The sequence below is a fragment of the Prosopis cineraria genome, unplaced genomic scaffold (assembly GCF_029017545.1).
Source record: "Prosopis cineraria cultivar Desert tree isolate PC_DT_omini unplaced genomic scaffold, ASM2901754v1 PC3, whole genome shotgun sequence".
NCBI lineage: Eukaryota > Viridiplantae > Streptophyta > Magnoliopsida > Fabales > Fabaceae > Prosopis > Prosopis cineraria.
The window spans coordinates 42376904-42400372 of record NW_026555334.1 but is presented as its reverse complement, the minus strand read 5'-3'; the positions used below and the strand labels follow the sequence as shown (position 1 = coordinate 42400372).

Here is a 23469-nt window from a genome sequence, read left to right as displayed (position 1 = left end):
ATAGCCACACCTAAAAGAATCTTCAAAGGGCTCAAAAGTTTTAAAAGTATGTTTTATTTATAATATCCCAACTTTTAAGCTGTTAAGTATATTTATGATGTTAAATATAATCAATAAATATACGAATAAAATCTAAGTAACTAAATATCTAACTAAATAACTAAATAAAATTTAAATAACTAGATATTTGGATAAATATCGAGATATCTGAATAAATATTTAAATACATTCTAAATAATACTCCCTTCATTTTAAATTATAAGACACTCTTAGAGAAAATTTAACTTCTCAAAATATAAGATACTTTGATAAAAATAAGGTTTTATTAATGACAGTTTTTCAATATTATCCTTGTCATGTATTATCCCTCTTCAATATTTTTTTATTAATAGAATATTAAATAAAGAGCATTTTTGAAAGTTTATATTTTTTCTTGAAAAAGTAAGGATATAAAGTTTATTGGCATGTGAGATTTTGTTTAAAAGTATCTTATAATTTAGGATGGATGAAGTATTATTAAATAAAAATATCTAAAATAAATAAAAAATAATATTTATTTCTAATATTTTTCGAACTTCCTAAATCATCTATTTTAATTGGTACTCTATCAGTAACGAAGCAGACAACAACTAGAAATGACAAAACGCAAGATAGGTGAGAATGGAAGAATGTGAACAAAGTACTACAAGAACGGCATAACACGAATGGGGGTGACAGAAGGTGACGAAAGTGGATGCATCTCCTCGCCGTAGTTGCCCCCCGGAAATCACATCGTAACTTGAGAGGAGAGAGAGGGAGAGAATTTTGTCAGGATAATTTAATGATTTAACTCTTATACATGTTGACATTGAAGGACCTTCGGCTTGCACAAATTGGAGGGGCTTCTGGGGGGCAATTTTTGTGGTCGGGCATTTATGGACAATTTTTCCTATCATTTTTCAATTTTATTATTTGTCAATTCGTAGTGGCATCTTCACATGGTTAATGCACATTCAGCAACCAAAAAATTATTAGATCCGCAATATATCACCTCAATCTGGGCTCTCAGTTTTGCAAGGCTGTCTGTAATCATTAGAAATTATAATGATAAACTAAAAAGCAACTTGCTTTATTTATGTAATTAGCACAAGACTAAAGACAAAATATGGTCGGCTTGCAAAGGGGAAATGGGTTACATTTTTTATTGATTTTTATGCAGAAGCTTCTTGCAAATAGGAAGCCATGGAGAGCTAGATACTTAATCAGTTAATCATTAAATTGGCAAGGTGATATTTAAGAAAGTACGTACAACTGAATCGTACGAGAATGTACAAACAGTATATTAGCTTATTTGCTACCCCCATGACATAAATTTCACGTTCCACTGAGGTTGTCATCATCAACGTCAATCATGGATTCATGATTTATAGTTTAAACATGAACTCCCACTTCGCTCGCAATCATCTTTCATAGCTTGCTCTTTCTTGCCTCAACTGCAGGCAAAATACGTCCATGGATTTAACTAACAAAAGCATTCGAAGACCAGCAAAACAAATCCCGAAAGAATCTAAGACAAGTAGCCAATATGCATGAAAGGTTTACCATCACTAGTAACGTTCAACTATACAAAAAGGTACTGATGAAAGATGCGTTGCAACTAGATTTTGGGCTTTAATGGAATTGGTTATATTTCATCTTGAGCAAATATGTGAAAGTTGGAAATCATATTTGGGGTCACACCCTAAAAATTAAGTGTGACCAACATGAGATATGAGTACAAAACTCACATTCCTTAAACATTGATCAGAGAAACTTCTAAGTTAATACTTTGAACACATTAATAGGATGATTAAAACTTTTTTTTACAATATTAAATTAGATATTCATTTTTAAAAGAAATATGAGTGTCCTACCTGTAGTTTACGTGGAGCACCTAAGATCAAACTCCAACATAAGTACAAAGTTCAAAATTTCCTCAAATTAAGATTTTTTAAAGTAATCCTTCTACTTCAACTTAGTAATAAACTCCTTAATAGATACCTCGAAACAAAAGTTTAGCTGTACCATCTGAGATCAAAAATATCTTTCTAGTGAATAACGTTCCAACAATAAAAAATTGAACATGAATAAAAGGAAAGTTTGAAATAATTATGCAATTTAAAGAGGCAACGATTTTCATACAAATTTAAAAATCTTCAAAATAAAAGAATTTTATAAAGTTTAGATAAAATCTTAAACTATTAAAATATTGTGTCAAATATTATTATCACTTGATTGCAAGAAAGTAAATAAATAAAATAAATAATTATAAATAGTTTATTAGTTAAAAATCAATGAAATGTAAAATCATCAAATAATCAAATTTATATTACAGGGACTTATTAGAATAATTAACAAACATGGATACATAATCCACGAGGGTAAATAACCAAATGCGACTCTTGGCACGAAGACAAACGTGAACACACAATCCACGATGGTAAGTAACTAAACGCAGTCGAAGCCACGAAACAAACATGGGTACGATGCTCACGAATAATCATCCCTCCGTTCTATGTGCATTGGCCGTTGCATGGGGCTAGCACCTCCTATAAACATCCTGCTAGCTAGGTATACCATGGCGCGCCAAGGGCTAACGAAACTGTCGTTAGCAATTAGTGTTCTGTATAAAGTTTTCTTGAAATTCATTTTCAAACATGCGAGAAGATCATCACTTTCAAAATAAACTTTTCTCTTTTCAATATCAAACTCGCATGAACTGTTTCAAATATTAATCCTTTAAAATATAAAGATTCACAACTAACGTTCCATAAACTTCTTCACCCATTTTCATGATTGTCTTTATTAAATAAAAGAGTATTAGAATTTATAAAAGCATTTCTGCCAATCTTATAAGTATAAATCATAATAACTTCAAGAGCTAAAGAAACTTAATCAACAACATTAACCAATACTAGAGTGGCATATATTAATGATTGTAAATTATTGAAAATATTAGTTGATAAAATGAAATTTTCAAATATATAAATTCATTGAGACGTTATCCACTCACCTATAATGTTCTCGAGTGTAAATTCACTCTTTACAGTCAAATCTTTCTTCTTCTAAGCACCCTATTCAATATATAAGATAATTCAATAATATATTACTTGAATTTAATAAACTCTTTTACAATATCAACACAACCAAGATCACTTAAGTTTTCAACTAAATATAATTTATGCCTAGATTCCTCTAATATCTACTAAACTTAATATATATAGATATATATCCCTCTATTTAACACTTTGCTTCTATCGAACCCTTCTCAAGTATATATATTCACACACACACATGTAGCTAAACTTGTGTATATATGCACCACCTTTAACCATGTTAAAATTTTAAAGTTCTTTTATCACACGTTTTATCGAACACCTTAGGTGTGTTTCCAAAATCAAGTCTTAAAATAACATTATTATTTATAACTAGCCATGTAATTTCTCAAAAGCCAATTTGTCTCGCAATAGCTTTATAAAAAAATCCTCACAAAACTCATGTTAAATCCATGGATAATTAACACTTAAACCAACTATGTGCTTATAAAAGTTAATGAAATATCTAAAAGTTCTCATTCTAACAGGCACTTCATCAAACATCTTGTAACCATCATTGCTTAAATCATAACAACAAGTTCATTTCTCTTCTAATCTCCTTATAACACACAAAAAAATTTTATTCGGCCTCCTACAATTCCAACAAACTTTCTTCTAACATCACTACAACATTCAATAGATATTTCAAAGATCAATACATACATAACAATTCAGTACTTGAATTATCAAAAAAGTTATTTTCTTTAAAAATCTCTATTTATAATTTCAATTTACTTTTAAGTATTTTATCGAATATCTTATATGCATCCAAATTCAAATAAACACCAAGCCTCTTCATCCTTAACATCCTATCCAAAATCTCTCAGCATCAATATTTAGCTTAACCAACTGACAGCATCAATCAAATTGCCACATAATTTCTATTTTATAAGGGGAAAAAATCATAACAGCAACAAGAAAAACAGGGACGCATTGGTTCAGGGAAGAATAGGCATGATTCACACTGCTATTAGGGTCATACTCACGTAAGAAGAAAGAATTAACATTTTACCTCAACCAAAGCACAGTAATAGATGCAACACCATACTTCACGGACCACACAAAGAAGAGGAGAAGAGCTTCAGCTTGGTTGTCCCAAGAGAAGGAAACAAACTGAAATTACAGATTGAAAAGAGGAAGGACTTAAGCTTACTAAGCACATACACATGGACGAGAAGAAAGATTGAACACGCACACACCTTCGGCAGCCACGCAACAAAGCATAAACAAGAACTTCAGCTACTTTACTGGACAGAGATGAAAGAACAATCGAGGAAAGTGGCGGACACTTGCTGGCAGTGAAGAGACAAGCACACCGACAGCAAGATGAAGCCTACACGACGAGAAAGATGGAGAGAAACAAAGACGAACATGAATGCTTTCTTTCACTCTGTTCTCCAGCTTTTAACCGACAAGGAGGGAGAAGAGTATTATGTAATAAACTCCTAGTGAAATCTACCAAATAAGACCTAAAGTTTGTTGGGAAAAATTTTAAAATAGTGCCCCACCAGATTTTTATTGTTATTATTATTATTTTATTATTTATTTATTATTTTTATAAAAGGGGCAATATAGCAATCTCACCAAAGACTGGAAAAATAAAACACCCCTCAAACATTAGCAAAACTCAAACCAATGACCCAATAGATGGATTGCTAATACAATTTCCATCATTACACCCAACATTCCCTCTTGTCTTATTTGCTCCACAAATTAATGAAATACAATCAACAACTTTTTATTAATTTTAATCTTACTTAAATTCCTAAGTCATTGTAATTTACTCCAAAACTTTAAATAAAATACATTCAAAATTTCTTATTATAAATTTTTAATTCTACTAAAATTCTAAGGTTAGAAAAATTTAAGTCAAAATACCAAGAGAAAAATTTTATCAATTAATTAATTAATTTATCTTAAATTTTTCTGAATTTACACCAACTCCTCTTTTGACGCTTAAATAAAATTTATTGCATTGTTTGAAGTTCTTAAATATTTTTTTTTGGTCATGAGAAAACACTTTATCATTTATTTCATTTTTACTCAAGTTCTGGAGTGTTACATTGCCACTAAGCTACCAATCCACTATTATGTCTACTTCAAAAATTAATAAGATGCACTTAAATCATATAATTATAGATTTTAATTTAAGTTAAATTTTGAAGTCATTACATTTTGGACATTTTGATAATATTTGCTGTCAGTTTTCTTGAACTTGTATGCTTTAAGCTCTAGTGACTTTGTGGGTGACACTGATACATGATAGTGAGGATAAAAAAGAATGATGAAGTTTAAGAAGAATGAAAATGATGAGAACTTCTAGAGTTTGATTTAATTAAAATTGAACTCTTTGACATGGAGGGAGGAAGTCTCAGCTGAAGAGAGCTCATTTATTGTGTATGGAATAGTTCAAGTCTTTAAGATATTGGGATAAGGTATAATGTGTGTATTTGATGGATCTTGTACCAAAGTTCAATTTTGTCTTCGACTTTGTACTAAACTTGGAAAGAAAAAGTTGTCCAATGGTTTTTTTACCCCTTCAAAGATTTAAACCGTTGATTTTTAAACAATCTTTTTTGTTTCTTTAGGTAGTCTACAATGATTTTCTGTCTCATATTTCTCCCAAACATTATTCTGCACTTTACTGATGGATTAGAAATTTATTTGGACATGCTAATTCATGAGCTCTTCTATAGCAAACTTTCCATGATACTATAGCAATTACGATCCTTCTGTTAGAAAACCTATTTGTAAATCATTATATGGATAATATAAGTTTATGTTCCTTCCTGATATTTTCAGTTAATATTAATAGACTTAGTAAGATCATTTTTAATATTGGTAGAGACGCTTTATGCTTGTCTGCTTGATTGGTTGGCAGGGCAGATGAATAAATCACTTGCTGTTGGCTCAACTGAGGATCCAATGGTTTTATGGCTCATATGCGAACCATGGTGCTCTAGCTTCTATTGGTTCGTGTATGAAGATGGTAATGATTCATTTCCTACATCAGCATTTTTAGTTTTGATAATTTTTTTTCTTTTTTAGACCTTGAAGAATTGAAGCTTGGAAGCGGTCTGCATTGTGGCAAACCGTTATTTCTGTCTCTGTGCTTACTTTTTTTTTTTTTTAATTCTAAGCTAGTTTGTTTCTCAATCGGGATACCAAAATGTGAAGTCCTATTTCAATTTGCTATTGTTTTCTATTTTTAATATGGATTTTGACCAACTGAATCCAAAAGTAGCTAGCTTGACTCAAGAACCTAAATACCCTTTAGCATTATACCTTACTGTGTCCCATGGATTTTTTTTTATATACAAATTCCTATTGGATTATTATAATCAAAATAATTGCTCACATCTCCCATAATGGATTGAGAAGGCTGTTGTCATTGGCTCCTTGTTCTCTTCAAACCTCCACGACACCACTTAGGTCTTGTACTTTCAATTATATTTTCATGCATCCAACAACAATTATCTAATCATATTGTAATGTCTTCATGCACCTCTTTCTCCAATTTATTAGACATCTAAACATAAGGCCAAATATTTTAGTCTTTTGTTATGCCATTAGAATTAGCCAATATTTTAATACCAAGAATCTGGCTCTTCAGCTATTATAATTATTTGATAATTTAAGTCTGACCTTGGCCTTGACATGCTGGCTTCAACTAATTGATTTTCATTTTTATTAAACTGTTGATATATTATTGCCAAAATTATTTTGATTTACTATGTTTTAATCAATAAAAGTAATATATTAATTTTTTATTTTTCAGGTTAAAGCGTTTTTTTGGAGACGTAAGTGTGTAGATAGGAAGATGTTAAATAATGCTTTGTTTCAGGGAGGTTCATAATTTGTATAGAGCGGTTTATTTGCTTATATGTGTTTGTTGTACAAAACTTGTGGATATTATATGTTTTTTAATTAAATTATTTATTCATGTCATTTTCAATTAAATTTTAGTACATTGTTTACCATTTATGTGTAAGCTATTTTTAAGTATAATTTTATTTAAATAAAGTTTTTATTTTTTAAAATCTGGGACTAATATTGTACAATTTTTTTAAATATACCCTGTTACGGGGACGGTTCGTTTACCAACTATCGCGAAAATTGCCGTATTTTTGCTACATCCATTTCCTTCCCACTCTGTCTGGTGCTGCAAAAAATACTTTTTTAACTGTCGTGAAAAATATCATTTTGCCCGAGTGAGTACAATAATAATTAAAAGCAGACACCGGCTTTTAAAGATACGCGGATGGGTTCTTGATCGCCATCATGACTTTAACCAGCTCATTTGGTTGCGCGATGTACCGGAGCTTCATATATAATCATAATGTACGTATCCAATGCTTCTGATTCTCGGAGCACTAAGACGGTTCATACGTCAGCCCACCATATAAGCATGAGCCATGTAAGGTAGTAGCATTCTTGTGGCTCAAGGAAAAAAGGTTAAGGTTAGAGCTCAAACGTGATGGAGAACCAGAAACCCAGGTGGTTTGAAAGAATGAAGCCATTCATGGCTGTGGTATTCTTGCAGACTGGGTTTGCAGGCATGGATGTTCTATCCAAGGCTGCATTGAACAAGGGGATGAGCAATTACGTGCTTGTCGTTTACCGTCATGTCGTCGCCTTTTTTGTCATCGTGCCTTTTGCAGTGATCCTGGACAAGTCTCTTTCTTTCTCTGTCTCTCTCCTTTCGTGCGTTCGTGCATGAGCATCTCTCAGTTTGTATTTGCATTCCTCAACTGAAACTGAAGCCATACTATATTTCTTTTCACAGGAATGTTAGGCCAAAGATGACATTTTCAATCTTCATGAAGATAGTGGCGCTTAGCGTGCTAGAGTAATACTCCTTCCTGGCTATATGCATACTCAAATCTATGAAAAACAATAAAGCTGACTCTCTTGTATCACTTCTTACTGGCAGGCCAGTTATTGACCAAAATTTGTACTTTCTGGGAATGAAATATACAACGGCAACGTTTGCCGCAGCAATGACTAATATCCTTCCCGCCATCACCTTCATCATGGCCTGCATTCTTAGGTGAGTAAAATTAGTTTCCACCCCTTTGTAGAGATTTTCAGAAATTTGGTAGCAAAGTTAATCAGATAGTCCGTATTGCACCCTGTGTGAGGGTTTGATTCCTCCATTCAATCAAATTCTATGCTTCTGCCTAGGCTTGAGAAGTTGAAAATAAGAAGCATACGCAGCCAAGCCAAGGTGTCTGGTACTGTAGCATCTGTTGCAGGAGCCATGGTCATGACATTGATGAAAGGTCCGGTGCTTGAGTTATTTGGAACACATGGAAATAGCAGCAGCAGCCACTATACTGGCAGGGAAAATCTTCAACATGCAATAAAGGGATCACTCATGATCACGATAGGCTGCTTTAGCTGGGCTTGTTTCATGATCCTCCAAGTGAGTTAGTCTCCATCCTAATTAATGAAAAAACAAAAAACCCCCCATCACAACCTTTTCTTCTTGAATTTGTTGGGTTTACTGACGCAGCTTCATCTCTGTTTTTCTAGGCAATTACTCTTGAAACTTACCCATCTGAGCTCTCTCTTACAACATGGATATGCCTGTTAGGATCAGTTGAAGGTGCTGTGGTTGCCCTTGCTATGGAAAGGGGCAACCCTTCGATTTGGTCTTTAAATTGGGATGCAAAGCTGCTGGCCGCTGTCTACACTGTAAGGCCTTCTAGCCAACTTAGAAAAGGAACATCAGTGGTGGACTTAGGACCTGTGACTAGCGAGGGCAAAACTTTTCAAAATGAAATTTAATTTAATATAATTAATTTTTTTTATCATCGTAATTAAGGAGAAGACTCTGCTAACAATAAATAATATCTACCTCTAAATATAAGAGCGAAAGATATTATAATTAATTTTTTAAAAATAAATATTATCAATATAGACACCCATGTTAGTGAGGGTAATAATGTAATTTAATTTAAAAAAGGAGATATATTATCAAAAGTATATATAAATATTAAAAATATATTATGTATATATGTAGAGAGATATATAATTAAATAAATCATATACCGTACAATTTTTAAATATAATAGCAGGTGTTTAATATTTATCCTAATTCAATGTTGTTCAAAATTCAATTCATTAAATTTAGTTGCATATTGTTACTCCTCGATCTAGTGATGTATTTTACATAAAAATAGCATTCTATTTCAAATTTTAAATATTTATTCTAATGATATATTATAAATCATGCTTTAGTTTATTTAATTAGTTTAAAAAATTAAAAATTAAAAATCACAATTTAAGCAAATGCATGCAAAAAATAATTTTGTTTAAAATATAAAAATTAAACTAAAGGTTTCACCTAAAAATAAACATAAAAAATGACAATTTACCTCAAACATCTCTTCAAAATAGTATAGTAGGGTAAATAAAAAATAAAAAATATTTATGGGGTAAATAGTAATGGTGAAAAAATATAAAATATTTCCTAATCTATCCGCTCCTAGTCTCATCCCCCTTTTCTCCACTTTCTCCCATTCAATAGGTGCAAGATCAGGGAGAGTAGTGGCATTTTTGAACCACACTAACCCTTAACGTAAGTCGCCCCTGTAGCCACTAGGATCGTGATCTCCTGAGTGCCAAGGTTATGCACTTAAAAGTTTCGAAACTAAACAAATATTGAAAAGTATTGCCGAAATATGATTGACGATTAACTTTTTTTCCTCTGAGAATTTGGAAAATAATTGCGTGCAGGGCGTTGTCTGCTCAGGAATGACTTATTACATCCAAGGGGTTGTGATGAAAACTAGAGGCCCGGTTTTTGTTACTGCGTTTAACCCCCTCAACATGGTAATTGTGGCTATCATGGGCCCCATCTTTCTAGCTGAGCAATTGTATCTTGGAAGGTAATTACGAAAATCAACTGCCAATCACACAACACTCCTATTAGAATTTTGAACTCCAAATCAACAGATCTCTAAAAGGAAAAAAAATTAAGAACAAAAAATCTGAAATTTTACAGTGTGATCGGCGCCATTGTCATTGTTTTGGGTTTGTACCTTGTGGTGTGGGGTAAAAGCAAAGATTATGATTCACCAACTCCAATCCCCAAGGAGCAAATACTGCCAGACAAGTTCAGTCCAGATGAGGGAAATGCCCGAACTGAGCACTCCAAACATGAGGTCATCACTATCACCAATTTTGAAGCAGGAATCAAACGACTAGAGAGGAACAAGTATGAGGAAAACATAACAGCAATCATCAACGTTACAGTTATCCAGGAGCAATCCAGCTATAATGCAGACCCATTCTCAATGAAACAAAAGCACGCAGAAGTTTAGGTAGCTAATTTGTTTGATCTTTCAATTGTGATTTTGGAGGTTTTCAACGTAACAGTTACTAGAAACTCAATAAGGCAGAAGATAACCCACAAAAGAAAAGAGTCCGACTTTGCGTCTATACCTTGGATTGCTGCAAAGTTAAATGTCAAGTATTAACCCTCAGCAGCATGAAAAATCAAAGGTTGGAGAGATGTTCCAGTTGATTCTTTTCATATAATGCCATAAAATTCGCAAGTGTGACAAGAATGGAGTTCCATTTTCCTTTTAATCTAAATGTTTATCGACTCTAATTCATTGAATAGCAAGATGGCAATGCTGGCACCTGTTGGACAGCTGAATGCAGTTAATTAACTAAGGGAACATCTCTCCTGCCAATGAAGAAAATAGAGAGATTTCAATCTTCAATTTTTGGGTCCCAATAGTTCCAACAATATCCTCATCTAATTCAAAAACTTGCATAAAATGCTAAAAGCACGAGGTTAAAGAAGTAAAAAAATTACTAATGTTTTCACCCTACTTTCCTCATTTTTCTCCACTATCCTTCAGATATAAATCTTCTCTCAAGTGCAGAAATATATATGGTTCAGTTTCTAGTAACCATGCAGAGCGAACAAAGACCAAAAATCATCCTTCTAGAAAACAATAGAATTAATCCCATAAAATACAGGAAAGAAGACATGGTCCAAGTATTTTGTTCCATCAACAAGGACTACATCAAATTCAGTTTACCTTCAAGAAATTAGCGCCTTCATGTTGTTAAGATGCATACAATGAATACTAAATGTGTTCGCAATGTGACTTGTCTCCACTGGAAAAAGATTAGCACTGAGTTTATGATTATTAGTCAGCAAAATTCATGTCCAAAAAGAACACTCATGAACTAAAACTGAAGATACTGCCTTTCAACTCAAATAATGCTCCTTTATGACAGTTACGTTGCTGCATTTGATCTTGTCCGTATCTGAAAGTTCATTCATCTGAGAAGTTTTCTGGCGAACGTGAGAAGTATTGAGGAGACATTAGTATACAAACAAAATAATTGCATCAACAGAAACCATCACAGCGTGAGTTATTACATTGTCTGATTAAGATCAAATAATATATTCTGCAAAAATATTATATTGGTGTCTGTTCTGACTTACAGCAGAAAATGACACACCTGACGAAAGATATTATTTGGCATCACTCTTCATAAGAATAAGTAAACAATCACATGTCACCTCTCCCCCCCCCCCCAAAAAAAAAAAAATTTGTAGTAGGTGTAACCAATTGTTATGGCGCTCCCAAGTCCTCAACCCTTATGAAATATGTGATCTCTTTGTATAGAATTGTCATCATTTTTCAAACCCTAAGCAGGGGACATCATATTTCCATCATCCTTGCTAAATTCCTGACACATTGATATGGTATTTGAAAATCTCTATGTATGCTGGACCCCAAGATAAGTTGCCATCTCCCTTACTGTAAGACTGGCCCATAGGTTCAATTATTATCTTCTCCGCCACAGAAATCATCCATCGAGGTGATATTGAGATCCGCTTTGTCATAGATGAGAACCTTTGTTAATATGGAACTCCTTCCCCTTCTTTTTATATACAGGCAACTTGCCAAAGTTTGATTGGCATATTCATCATTGGCATCGCCTGTTGGCACAGACACAACATTGCTATCCCCCATGTCATAATTGAGACTCATTAATATGGAATTTCTACCTTCCCCACGTATATTAACTATCATTGGAATTCCTGGTAGGAAGAGACACGACATCATCATATCCCCTCACCTTGCTGACTTTAACTTTCCTAATTCAACCACAGTTTAGACCAGAAAGACGATTTTCTTGTATATGGGATCCAAGTTATCCGCTATTACCACGTTCGCCTAGTCAACATCTGGAGATATGCCGCTTAAAATCTCTTCTGCCCTTTCCTTCTTGACAAAAATATCCACCACAGGACCATCCCAGAAGAATTGTCTTGTGCCATGTCACCGTCATCCAAACATCCAGCAAGTTTGCCATCAAAAATTCCCGATTGTGTAAAGTCTACCACAAAATATATATATTGAAAGAAAACCTTTCCTGAAGAATTTCAAAGAAGCAAGAAAAGGGGGTGCAAAGATGACACTGCACCGGCAACACATATAGAAAACTATGAACAATACACATCTTATTACCAATCAGAGAAAATAATCATACATTACTGTGTCAAGACACGGTTTAGGAGAAAAATACGTTATAGGCGGCCAGTTAATCTGGGTCGCAAATTTGTCCACATAGAAGTCCAGCACAAAACAGACGTGAGATAAATGCGATACAAGCAAACATTTAAAGAATAAAACAGGAAGCAAATGACAAAAGACAGAAATTTTATACCCAGAGTCGACGATAGTGTATCATTTAATAGAGTAAGGTAAGTTCATCAGTGCATTGATTGATGAAAAAAAAAAGAGAGAAATAAAAAGATAAGGCACAACCCTTCCATTTTCTATTAGGATTTAAGTAAAGAGAAAAAAAAAATCAGGCAATTTCCCTTTGTTACTCTTTCCCTGAACATGGAAACAATAATGCTAGTACTTGGATAAAAATTTCCTTTCATTAAGTTCTGACAAAAGTTAAAAATGGACAAAAGCTATGGCGCAGCAAATTTGCATAGTTAATATGTGACAAATATAAGTTCCAAGGAAAACCCATCCCAAAAGACCAGTCTGTTAAGTAGAAGAATTTCTTGTACTTATAAACATCACACCACTTGTAAGGCTCCCTGATGTGAGACTCGTAACAATGTCATCCTGTTAAGAGCTGAAGTTCCCAACGGCTTTACTCGGCCTCTTGCCAATCAAAATCTTTTGTGGTAGCCTTTTCCATGACACCGGCTTTCAATGAAAGCATCAATGTAACGAGCACAAGTTCAAAAGAAGAGCCCATATCAAAAAATTAGCCTGTTAGGCATGAGAGTCCTTCACACTTATAAATCCTATGTCACTTGTGAGGCTCCCTGATGTGGGATTTGTGACAATGCCACCTAGTTAAGAACTGACGTCTCCGATGACTTCATTCCGTGGCACTTCACTCGACCTCCTGCTGATCAAAACCCTTCGTGGAGGGCCCTTTCCATGACACCAGCCTCTTAATAGAAGTACTAATGTTACGAGTACAAACCCAAAAGAAAAACCCATCCCAAAAGACTAGCTTAATAGGAGTGCTCTTAAACTTATAATTCCATGGCTCCTACTCCGTAGCACTTCGCTTAGCCTTGCCCAGTCAGAACCCTCTATGGAACGCCCTTTTTAAGGCCATAAGTCTAAAGGGAGTGATACCACCACCCAACAAGTAGGAAAGTCCCTCACATTTATAAACCTCACACCACTTATGAGACTCCCTAATATAAAACTTATAACAATGCTACCCTATCAAGAGCTGACGTCCTTAGCAACTCCATTTAAGGCATTTCACTCAGCCTTCTGCTGATCAAGATCCTCTATAGGTAGTCCTTTTTGTGACACAAGCCTCTCAATGGAAGCACCAATGTGACAAGTACAAGCTTAAAGAGAGAAGTCATTTCAAAAGATTAATTTATTTGATGAGAGGGTCCCTTAAACTTATAAACTCCACAACATTTGTGAGACTCCTAACACAGGACTCATGGCATAATATTTTTGAGATTATTGAATGATGATTTTTTAAGTTCAGTTAAATGAAGCCATCGATCATCCATTTGCCTTTCCTCTGCAAGATCCTTGTTGATTGGATAATTCTTTCCTTCAATAGTAGCCTTTCATTTTTACGATATCGAGAAGCATTAAACTTTTTCCTCATAACAAAACAAATTGCTTGCCAATGAGTGCACAAAATAAAATTGAGTGAACAGGAAATGAAGATCACATAACTGTTTCTATGCTCTTTCCATCCAAATGAAAGTGAAAAACCAAAACGTAAAACTGATGGAATCTCATCTTTGCAGACTCCAGAGTACAGCATTTTCCAATCAAACTAGGCAAATGCAATTACAGCACGTCGTTTAATCTTCGTCTTATGATTAGAAAGTAGAGGACAAATGCGTATCTTCATTTTTTTAACCTGTTCTATATTCATTGTTCCTCATCAACAGGAAACTGAGATGTGAAAGCTTAAACCAGGATCGTAACAGCACATACCCGACCAGCTCACGATCCATGGTGAGTCGGTAACAGGGACCTAATGAACGTAACATTGCTGGAATGTTGCGACCATTGTACGGAGGAGGCTCGTCTTGAGATCTAACAGATAGAGAAGCTGAGTTTGAGGAATTTGTTAAGGACGGGAATGCTCAAAGATGGTGCCTCGCATGACGCATAGTGTGGCATGTCGTCTGCACGAGCATGTGTAGATGATAAATGTGTGTTTTGCCACAGATAGAGGTAATGACCATGCCGGTGTACGGACCAGCCATCGTCGAGTCCAGTGCCCAACCATCCTTATTTGCGGATGTCGGTGCCACTCAATTTGTCTTACACGTGGCAAACTCTCATTGTTTAAATTTCATTTGCATGTATTCTCTTAGTTTCCACTTGTGAGGAAAACTGTAACTTTTTATTCTTTTTATATAAGTAAAATTATTTATTTTAATAAGCATTTATTACAGGTCTTTTAAATTACCCCTTACAATTTATATTAATAAAAAATAATTAATGTATGTTCATGTTAACAAACATAAAGCATTTTAGCTCAATTTTTTTATTTTTAAACATAATTATTATAATTAATCAACTTTATTAAACTGTGTGATATAAATTTTTTCTCTTATATATATAAAAAAAAGTGATTGATTGTAAAAAAATTAATTAATATAATTAGTTCTAATTGATTATATTATAATATGAATATATTTAGATGTTATTTTTTGAGATTGATTTTAATAAAATTAAAGATGTTTAGATAATTTATTTTAATAAAATTAAAGATGTTTAGGTAATTTTAAATAAAATCAATTGCTAATATATAAGTTATAACAAAGGACATGAGTTTTATAATTTAAATAATTATAAAGTTTCATATAATAGTATTAAATTCTCTATTTATTTCACGTACAAGACAAAGTAAATAAGATTAAATAATGTTGGGTGAAAAAGGAAAATAATTGTAAAATGATACACAATATGAATGTTTAATATATACACATATATAGTAGAGACCAGTGGCGAAGCCACTTGGGCGGGGGAGGGGGGATGCACCCCTCCTCACTTTGAAAAAAATCATAAGTAGCGGGTGTAAATTTTGCAACTCTGCACCTTTTACTTTTGATATTTTTCAATTTTTGAATTAAATAAAAAATATTTAAGTTCAAAAACTTATTAAATATATAATAGTTTAATAATTCAAATAAAATATGAAGAAGATATTTATATAAGAGATCATATTAACATGTTCAATATAATTTTTTTAAAAAAATGATGATCAATCTATTTATGCTATTATAATTTTAGTCCTAATATAATTATTATTTTTAACAAAATATTAATTTTTAAATTAAATTATCTTGTACCCTTGATTTCAAGTCCTAACTTCGCTGGCAGAGACATGGGTACATTGAGCGCAAGGTATGCTTGCTTCTATCATAAAACAAAAGGTATACTTGGTAGATTCAAATTTTGAAACACAATAATGTCATCAACAGGTCACCAACAGATACAATGGAAAATGAGAAGTAGGAAATTTTGGAAGGAAAAGTTGATTATGAAAAAAATAGAGGTGTTTATGAGTTTTTTAATCGAAACCTCGGTTTAGGTTGATATAAATGATTATTTAAGTCAATCCAAACAGGCACTAAGATGGTGATCTAGCCGTGGGAATTGATTCATCCCTTAAAACCGGGACAAAATAATACTGAACGCTGTGAGATGAAATCGTTGACGAATCGTGTAACAGCCGGCCAACTTCCAAGGGGGAAAAATGCTTGTCAAATCCCAACCAAAGCATAAATTAAACAAAAAGATAAATTTTATACATTGAATTGAATATCGAATAATGATGATGTAACTGACGAAGGCCAATCGCCATCACCCGCCCACTTGATTATAAAGACGAAGCAATCAATAGGAGGATTTGAGCCCTAAAAACTGCTCTCACTCCATCTCATCCCCTTTGCTTCGAGTGGACAAATTATTCGCGCTTCTCAAGAGCTAAGCTTAAATATAATTCACTGAAAAGCTCAGCCTTCAAAATCCTCCCCCGAAAATGAAGGAAATAAATGCCCACGATCGTACTGTCCAATATTCATCGTCATCAATCTTCTTCTTCTGCCCGGCTTACGTTATAATCCACGGCATTTGTCAAACCTTTAGATGAACACTAACAATTTGCCCAAAATCCGCCGACTCTGGTCGCCGTCTTCGGGCCGTTGAACGTGTCGGGGCTGTGGGGTACTGGACAAGCTTCCTTGGTGTCAGTTTTTGCTTTATGGGAATTAGGAGTGGGTGTTTCAGAACCTGGGTGTGCTTTCTATGCAACTCTACTGTACCCTTGTTGGTAACAAAAGCTGATCCTCTGCCTGAACTGTAGCGGCGTAGGTCGACGACAGGGCGGTATTATTGTTGGGTTTCGGACTGAGATTCTTGGTTGTCGTATCCACTTGAACTGAGAACACTGAGTAGACAGGCTTGTGGTCTGAGAATCTCAACTCTCCTCTCTTGTACCACATCTGCTTCAGCCCCTCCCCTTTCCACAGAATCCGGTCGCACCTTTTCATTTTTCAATTTTATTATTTGTCAGTTCATACTGTCATCTTCACGGTTAATACACATTCAGCAACCAAAAAAGATTTTTAGAGCCTCAATATATCATTTGAATCTGGGTTCTCAGTTATGAGGGGCTCTCTATAATCCTTAGAAATTATAATGATAAACTAAAAATAAATTTGCTCCATTTATGTTGGCACAAGACTAAAGACAAAATATGGTCAGCCTATTAAGGGGAAAATGGGTTACATTATTTTTTATTATTTTTTACCCTGACGTTTCTTGCAGGTGGGAAACCATGGAAAGCTTGATATATTCAATCATCAAATTAGCAAGATGCATGATATCTTATCACGCAATTTACAAAATATTTTATGCTAATTCTCTCCCGTCAACATAAAACCTGTGTTTAATAATGTAATAGGCATGATTAATAATAATTGTCCTTGTCCGTGACCTCTAATTAACAATATTGCAAAACACACGATAAATCATATATCATCACAAGTAAATCACTTTTCAGTGAGAGTAGTATTGAGTCCTACGTTACTTAAGATCAACACCTACTACAGCTTAATAAACAAGTGCAAATTGTGTTCTTTAATTATTGTTTCATCCAATTGCAGTGCTCCGTTCAACTGATAAAACTTAAAAGCTAGAGTCATCTCTCTCACCACGCCATATCAAAAGCATAAACAAATATAACGATGCATGATTCATGAAGGGTATCAAAAGGCTTATCATGACAAAAGAAAAGGCTTTCTCAAAGGATTCAACCAAAGAGAAAAAAATAAAAAATCATACCACGCAGGAGTTCGTTGTTTTTCCTTGGATTTCGAGGTTTGGACAACGTAGTGGTCAGAATTGGCTAAGTATTTATAGGTAGGAGCAAAATATATTTTTCCTTCCTTCCAACCCTGAAACACTCGACCAGCTCTTTGTTCTATCCTTAGCTGCCAGGCAATAACAATCAGACATCAGAAAAGAGAGCCAGGATATATGAAGAACAATGCGATTAAGAGTCAGTAAAAAACGTAACTTGTTTACCTGATCTTTCTCTAATAATGCCTGCCAATCGTTCTTCTTTAATAACTCATGGGTATCGGCATAACCGGTAGCTAAACGATAATTCAAATCCCCGAGCCAAATTATCTTACTGCACATAGTAGGGGAAAAATGAATAAAGGGCTCGCTGCATAATTAATATAATTTGAATCTGAAGTTGACAGGATAAAATATTGAACGAAGGAAAAAATGAAGGGCTTACTCATGTTCCAATATGCTTTCACGGGAGAGTGAATGTCCAATGGCTTTAAAAGAGGACGAAAATTTAGTTTTCTTCAGGATTTCAGAGACGTCCAAGTTTCTTCGAACTTCATCACCGTCTTTCTCTCCGGAGGCCAAGTGGGTACAAACAAAACAGAACGTGGTGTGGTACAATGTCATGCTAATTGAAATTGAACCCTATTCACCGAGAAAGGAAGGAATTATATGGACAAGTTTGCCATAAACGGGGAATCGAGTCACAGTGAACCTTGAACTGAACGATGAACCGACCTTGTTTCCAAGATAGCCCATTATACCCCTGCCAACGCAAGACACCTTTAAGCTGGTGACATGCTGGTGAAGATCGGCTCGCATCCACACGCATAAGAAGATGCCGACCATTTGCTTGCTTGCGGCGAGGCAATACAGAGGCTGCTCTAAAGAAAGCAAGCCGGAGAAACTGGAGGTTGGCTTCAAATCGGAGTCAAGCTCGTTGGAGTTCAAGGCTTGACCAATAAGTGTCAGCCACTTGGCTGCCGGCCCACAGTCCCCTGGCCCCAGCACGTTCCCTGCATTGAGAGGGACGATTTCTTGGAACCTAACAAGCGCAATCCATGTAACCAAATTGTCGTACATTTATACATTCATGCGTTCAGAGAAACAGAAAATGACTAAAAAAATTATTGCTCGATGTAAAAGCTGGATCTTGAGCGTCTGAATAACGTTCCCTGGGTCCGCTTAACTTAAAAAAAAGAGGGGCGGGGGGGATCACACAAATAAATAATAAAAGCGATCTCAAAGCAGAGTGGGGGTAAAACTGTCCATTGGATCCTAATCCTAATAGTTAAAGCCTAAAGGCAGTCGAATTAAACTAAACGGTACAAATTTAATAATAATTATATATTGTTTTAATAAAATTTTTATTTTATAGGTACAGAATTAAACATAAAAATAATCTCTTAATTTACACTGTTAAAAAATAAATTTATTAATTACAAATTATACGTTTAAAATTTTTAAATTTAAATTATCTAAACTACATTTGAACAGTTCAAATCTCATCCAAAATAGTAAGAGTTGTTTGGAACGAGACGTGGGGCAAGAATTGGAAGAGAAGTAAAAATGAACGGTAAATTAATCATGAGTAGCAGGTGTTGTACTGTGGCTGAGGGTGAGAAGCAGTCTCTTAAAAGTGGAAAGTGATCAGAATTGGGAACTGATAAAAAAGAAAGAGAAAGCATACCCAATAACGTAGATGTCAGCTGGGGAAGAAGTGAGGGAGAGCCAGTCCCTCAAATTCAAGCCTTCGTGAGGTGACTTCCCTCCTACGTTCCACGTCCCCACGAACATCCTATAACAACGACGTTTCCATAATAACTAAACCACAGATCAAAAACTCTCATTATTATTTTCTACGCGACGGTGTTGAAATTACTCACCTAAGGTTGAGTTTCTCCCTCCCAGCTGGTGCTTCCTTCTCCAGTACGGTACATTGTTTCCCTCCGTTCCCAGCTTCCAACAACCACCCCTCTTTGAAACAAAATAAATAAAGCCCCGTAATCATCAATATCTGGATTTCCTGAATAAATGTACCTCCACGTGGCAGGCCCATTGGGTTTGAACTAGATGGGGCCCACCCCAGGGGGTCTCGTCCCCTGAAGTCATTTCACAACTCGTATTTTTTTCATGTCAAATCATGTGAACGAGGCCGTCGGATTCATCCATCGGACCCCTCCGACGCCACACTGATTTTCTATGAGTAATTCCTAAGAAATAAATTAGTCGGAAGAATTGGAAAGTTACCAGAGAAATCGTCTGGTACGACGACGTAACAGTTTTTTAGATCTGAACAGCTCTTCCTCCTCTCTTTCTGAGTGCCTGAGTCCACCATGAACAAGAAGAACTAGTCGTTAATTCCCAGCACACGACACGTAATAATCTAGATAACACGAATCAAAATCAAGAAGGAAAACGACCAAGTGATTTTTCTCTACCCAATTCATTGAAGTCTGAGTGAGATTTATCCGCAAAGCTCTTTATATGAAGCCACCTCCTCATGGATAATTTCGGCCACGAAGACTATAATCACCAAAAGAAAATCAAACCTAATTCGGAGATCAAAAGACTCGATAAAGAAATTGAAAGACGGCGGTACTATGTGCATGCCTTGGATATCTTCGTCGACTCTGCTCTCATTGCTGCAACCCCCGTTCACTGAAAACAAAACCGAATCCAACATTCACCCATCAGAATAATGCCTTCGGAACCGTAGGTTATATAGGGAGGTAAGGATTATCCGAATCCACGAGGGAAAACATTTTCTAATAATATAGTGGAGAAAAACTTTAAATTAACTAGAAAATGTCTCCGAGAAAGATAGAAAATGCATCGAGATATTTTAGCAGGAGAAAGACATAAATTAGTGCCGAGGCAGTTTTCAACGGCAATATTAAAAGAGACAGTTGCAGGGGAAACAGAGGCAACGACCGAATCGGGGACGAAGTCAGGACTCAGAAACGATAAAAGAAATCAAGTAGCGGGCATATAATATACAAAAGAGGAAAAGGTTGAGAAAAGGCCAGGCTGATCCGTTTCTTTGAGGAATATTATATTTCAAATTTTCAATCCCTGGTTTGGGGCTTTCCAGAGAGTAGGACGGAGTGGAGAGGTTGAATGATAAATAAAGAATCAAAAAGGCTGTGTGCTTCTTTATGTTTATTGACTCAGAGAAATGATCTCAAAGCCAAGAATGAGATCTCAGTCAATAACTCCAAAGCCTGAAAGATACTGCAGATAATATCATGTACTGAATCCCAAATGGAGGAGGAACGGTATTCATGGAAGTGAATGAAGCATAGAACCACCAAATACAAAGGTTCTGAAGACAGGAATGAATTAAAACAAAGGAGAGGATTAAGGCAGAGCAGACACATGAGCAGGACAATGATGCAGAACAAAACACGAATAGAAGATTATTGGGGCGTGGGCCTTCGACATTGCTACGCCTACTTGGAGACTGATGTGTGACTGTTCAATGAAAAATAAGATAACAAAGAAGAAGAGAATGAAGGACCAGAAATAATCATTCTAAAAACAGTGCTGTAAGAGAAAGAGCACTTACAGGAAAGGAGATGTAAGGTCTTGCAGATAATAGAATGAACGAGAGCGTTTATGAACTCAAGATTCCAGCTTTCTTGCTGCTTCCCTCTTTCCCTTCTGGTTAAAAAGAGCAGAGAGAAATAGCTTGTTTGAGATTCCGAGTTGGTGGAGCAGTGAGGCGGGAAGGAAGCATAAGAAATTTTGGGGGATGTTCCTCGGAAAAACAAAAGGAGAGGTAGGAGGAGATTTGTAGGAAAGAGAACTGGGGCAGAAGGTGCCAGAAAATTGACACGCAAAGGCAAAGTGATCAAAATCAAATGAAGTTTATTGATTTTTTTTTTAAAAAAAAAATTCCCATGTATCCGATCGGGAAGAGTGGCTCCTCTTTGCTGTGGATTCAAGAAAATTGACTCCTTGTAATATGGTAAAGAACTCTTTGCTAGTGAGGCTGCTCAAATTTTATTCCTTTTCAGATGTATCTAGTATAAAGGCATGCGTAACGCTGACTTCTTAGTGATTTCTTATGCTTCTCTGGTCCCGTGGTTTTCTTCCCTCAAAGGTGGTTTTGCAGAGAGTATTGCTTAAAATAGTAACAGTCCCGTTTCATTAATGAAGTTACATAAAATTTAGTCAGGTCCAAAAAAAAACATAAAATTTAGTGGGACCAATTGTCAAAATTTCATCGCGGCTGCCATGGCATGGATTGGGACTTGCTCGGTATAAATGGGGAAGAATTATATGTAGATAAAGTAAGGGGAAGATGAACTATTGGACTGCAAGAAAACGGTTGGTGTGGTGGGAATTGAACAGAAAATCATGAAGTTCAAAGTCATTGACTGTTCACTTTGTCTGAAGTAGGGCCAAGCTTACTACAAAATACCAGTATGGTGTATGGTACTAACATTTCATGATAAACGATCTTAATAATATGAAGAATTTTAATAACCACGCACTCTAGCTTCAAGACGTCCATTACAGTTTTATATGAGATTAAATTTTTCCTGTCTCTGGATTATTTAGAATAGTTTCCAGTTTTGGCCATGATATTATATTATGTTTTACTATTTATATTAAACGTATTTTAACATATTTTAATGGAACCAAAAAAAATATTAAACGTCATTAACTTTGTCTTAAAATTAATTAAGTTTTCACATTTACCTTTAATAAATATTTTTAAATATTATTACTAATATTTTTATTTAAAATATTTAATAAGAATAAAAATATAAAGAGAATCATTTAAAAATTGACAAGTGCCTTATGAATATAATTAATTTTTTTTATCTTTTTATTTTATAAGGAGGATTAGAGGAGTACAACTTTTAACTACTCTTTTTTGCTATGTTTAAACGTCTCTCTTAGTCTAGCTTCTTGATGTTTAGTCATTGGTGAAATCAATGCCTTAATCATTTTACACTATGCCAAACATTTACTATCTTTGATTTTATTTATAAATCACTTTCAATATATTTTATAGAAATTAAAAAAATTTTAAATTTCATTAACTTTGTCTTAAAATTTAATAAATTTTTACCTTTATTTCTAATAAATATTTTTAAATTTCACCATTGGTATTTTTATTCAAAGTAATTAATAAGAATAAAAATGTAAAGAAAAATATTAGAAATTGACAAATGCCTTAAAAATAGAGTTTAATTTTTTCCTCTCTCTCTCTGTCATATTACTTTCAGGTTCCAAATATGAAGTCAAGTTATTCTTGTTGTATTGAACCTCTAACAAGAATGAATATTAAGTCATGCAGAACAAACAAATGTCAGGTTTCATTCTAATTGTATGCGAATGCTACGTGCCCTGCTGAAGGACGTTCTTGAAAGAGGCAGTGCTCTTAGCCAAGTCAAATAAAAAAGACGAATGTGTAGCTATGAGTGAACCAATTAGAGGAGGAATAGAAAGTGTGTATTTTTTTTTTTTTTATACAAGACTAA

At 34.5% G+C, this 23469-nt stretch overlaps 2 protein-coding genes across 2 annotated transcripts; one reads left to right on the top strand and one right to left on the bottom strand.

Annotated features, from left to right (window-relative positions):
- The first annotated feature begins 7567 nt into the window (after window positions 1-7567).
- LOC129305629 (WAT1-related protein At2g37460-like) lies at window positions 7568-10441 on the top strand. The gene is made up of 7 exons (XM_054945613.1): window positions 7568-7787; window positions 7900-7962; window positions 8047-8163; window positions 8298-8538; window positions 8649-8810; window positions 9855-10006; window positions 10123-10441. Exons 1-7 carry the CDS (start codon window positions 7591-7593, stop codon window positions 10439-10441), a joined length of 1251 nt encoding a protein of 416 aa, XP_054801588.1. The 5' UTR covers window positions 7568-7590.
- Window positions 10442-16327: 5886 nt separating this feature from the next.
- LOC129304981 (type I inositol polyphosphate 5-phosphatase 8-like) lies at window positions 16328-21801 on the bottom strand. The gene is made up of 11 exons (XM_054944855.1): window positions 21543-21801; window positions 20588-20635; window positions 20416-20500; window positions 20225-20299; window positions 19861-19951; window positions 19665-19772; window positions 18713-19019; window positions 18423-18619; window positions 18203-18311; window positions 17960-18108; window positions 16328-17158 (listed from the first exon to the last, which is right to left on the bottom strand). Exons 2-11 carry the CDS (start codon window positions 20615-20617, stop codon window positions 16930-16932), a joined length of 1380 nt encoding a protein of 459 aa, XP_054800830.1. The 5' UTR covers window positions 20618-20635; window positions 21543-21801; the 3' UTR covers window positions 16328-16929.
- Window positions 21802-23469: the final 1668 nt, after the last annotated feature.

Excerpts from the sequence above, each read along its gene's own strand:
- LOC129305629 (XM_054945613.1), top strand. The coding sequence starts at position 7,591 with ATGGAGAACCAGAAACCCAGGTGGTTTGAAAGAATGAAGCCATTCATG. Across the intron at positions 7,963-8,046 it reads GTGGCGCTTAGCGTGCTAGA|GCCAGTTATTGACCAAAATT; the intron begins GTAATACTCCTT and ends TCTTACTGGCAG. Across the intron at positions 8,811-9,854 it reads TGCTGGCCGCTGTCTACACT|GGCGTTGTCTGCTCAGGAAT; the intron begins GTAAGGCCTTCT and ends AATTGCGTGCAG.
- LOC129304981 (XM_054944855.1), bottom strand. The coding sequence starts at position 20,617 with ATGAGAGCAGAGTCGACGAAGATATCCAAG. Across the intron at positions 20,501-20,587 it reads AGTCGACGAAGATATCCAAG|TCTTCGTGGCCGAAATTATC; the intron begins GCATGCACATAG and ends TGGTGATTATAG. Across the intron at positions 19,952-20,224 it reads CGTACCAGACGATTTCTCTG|AGGGGTGGTTGTTGGAAGCT; the intron begins GTAACTTTCCAA and ends TTTGTTTCAAAG.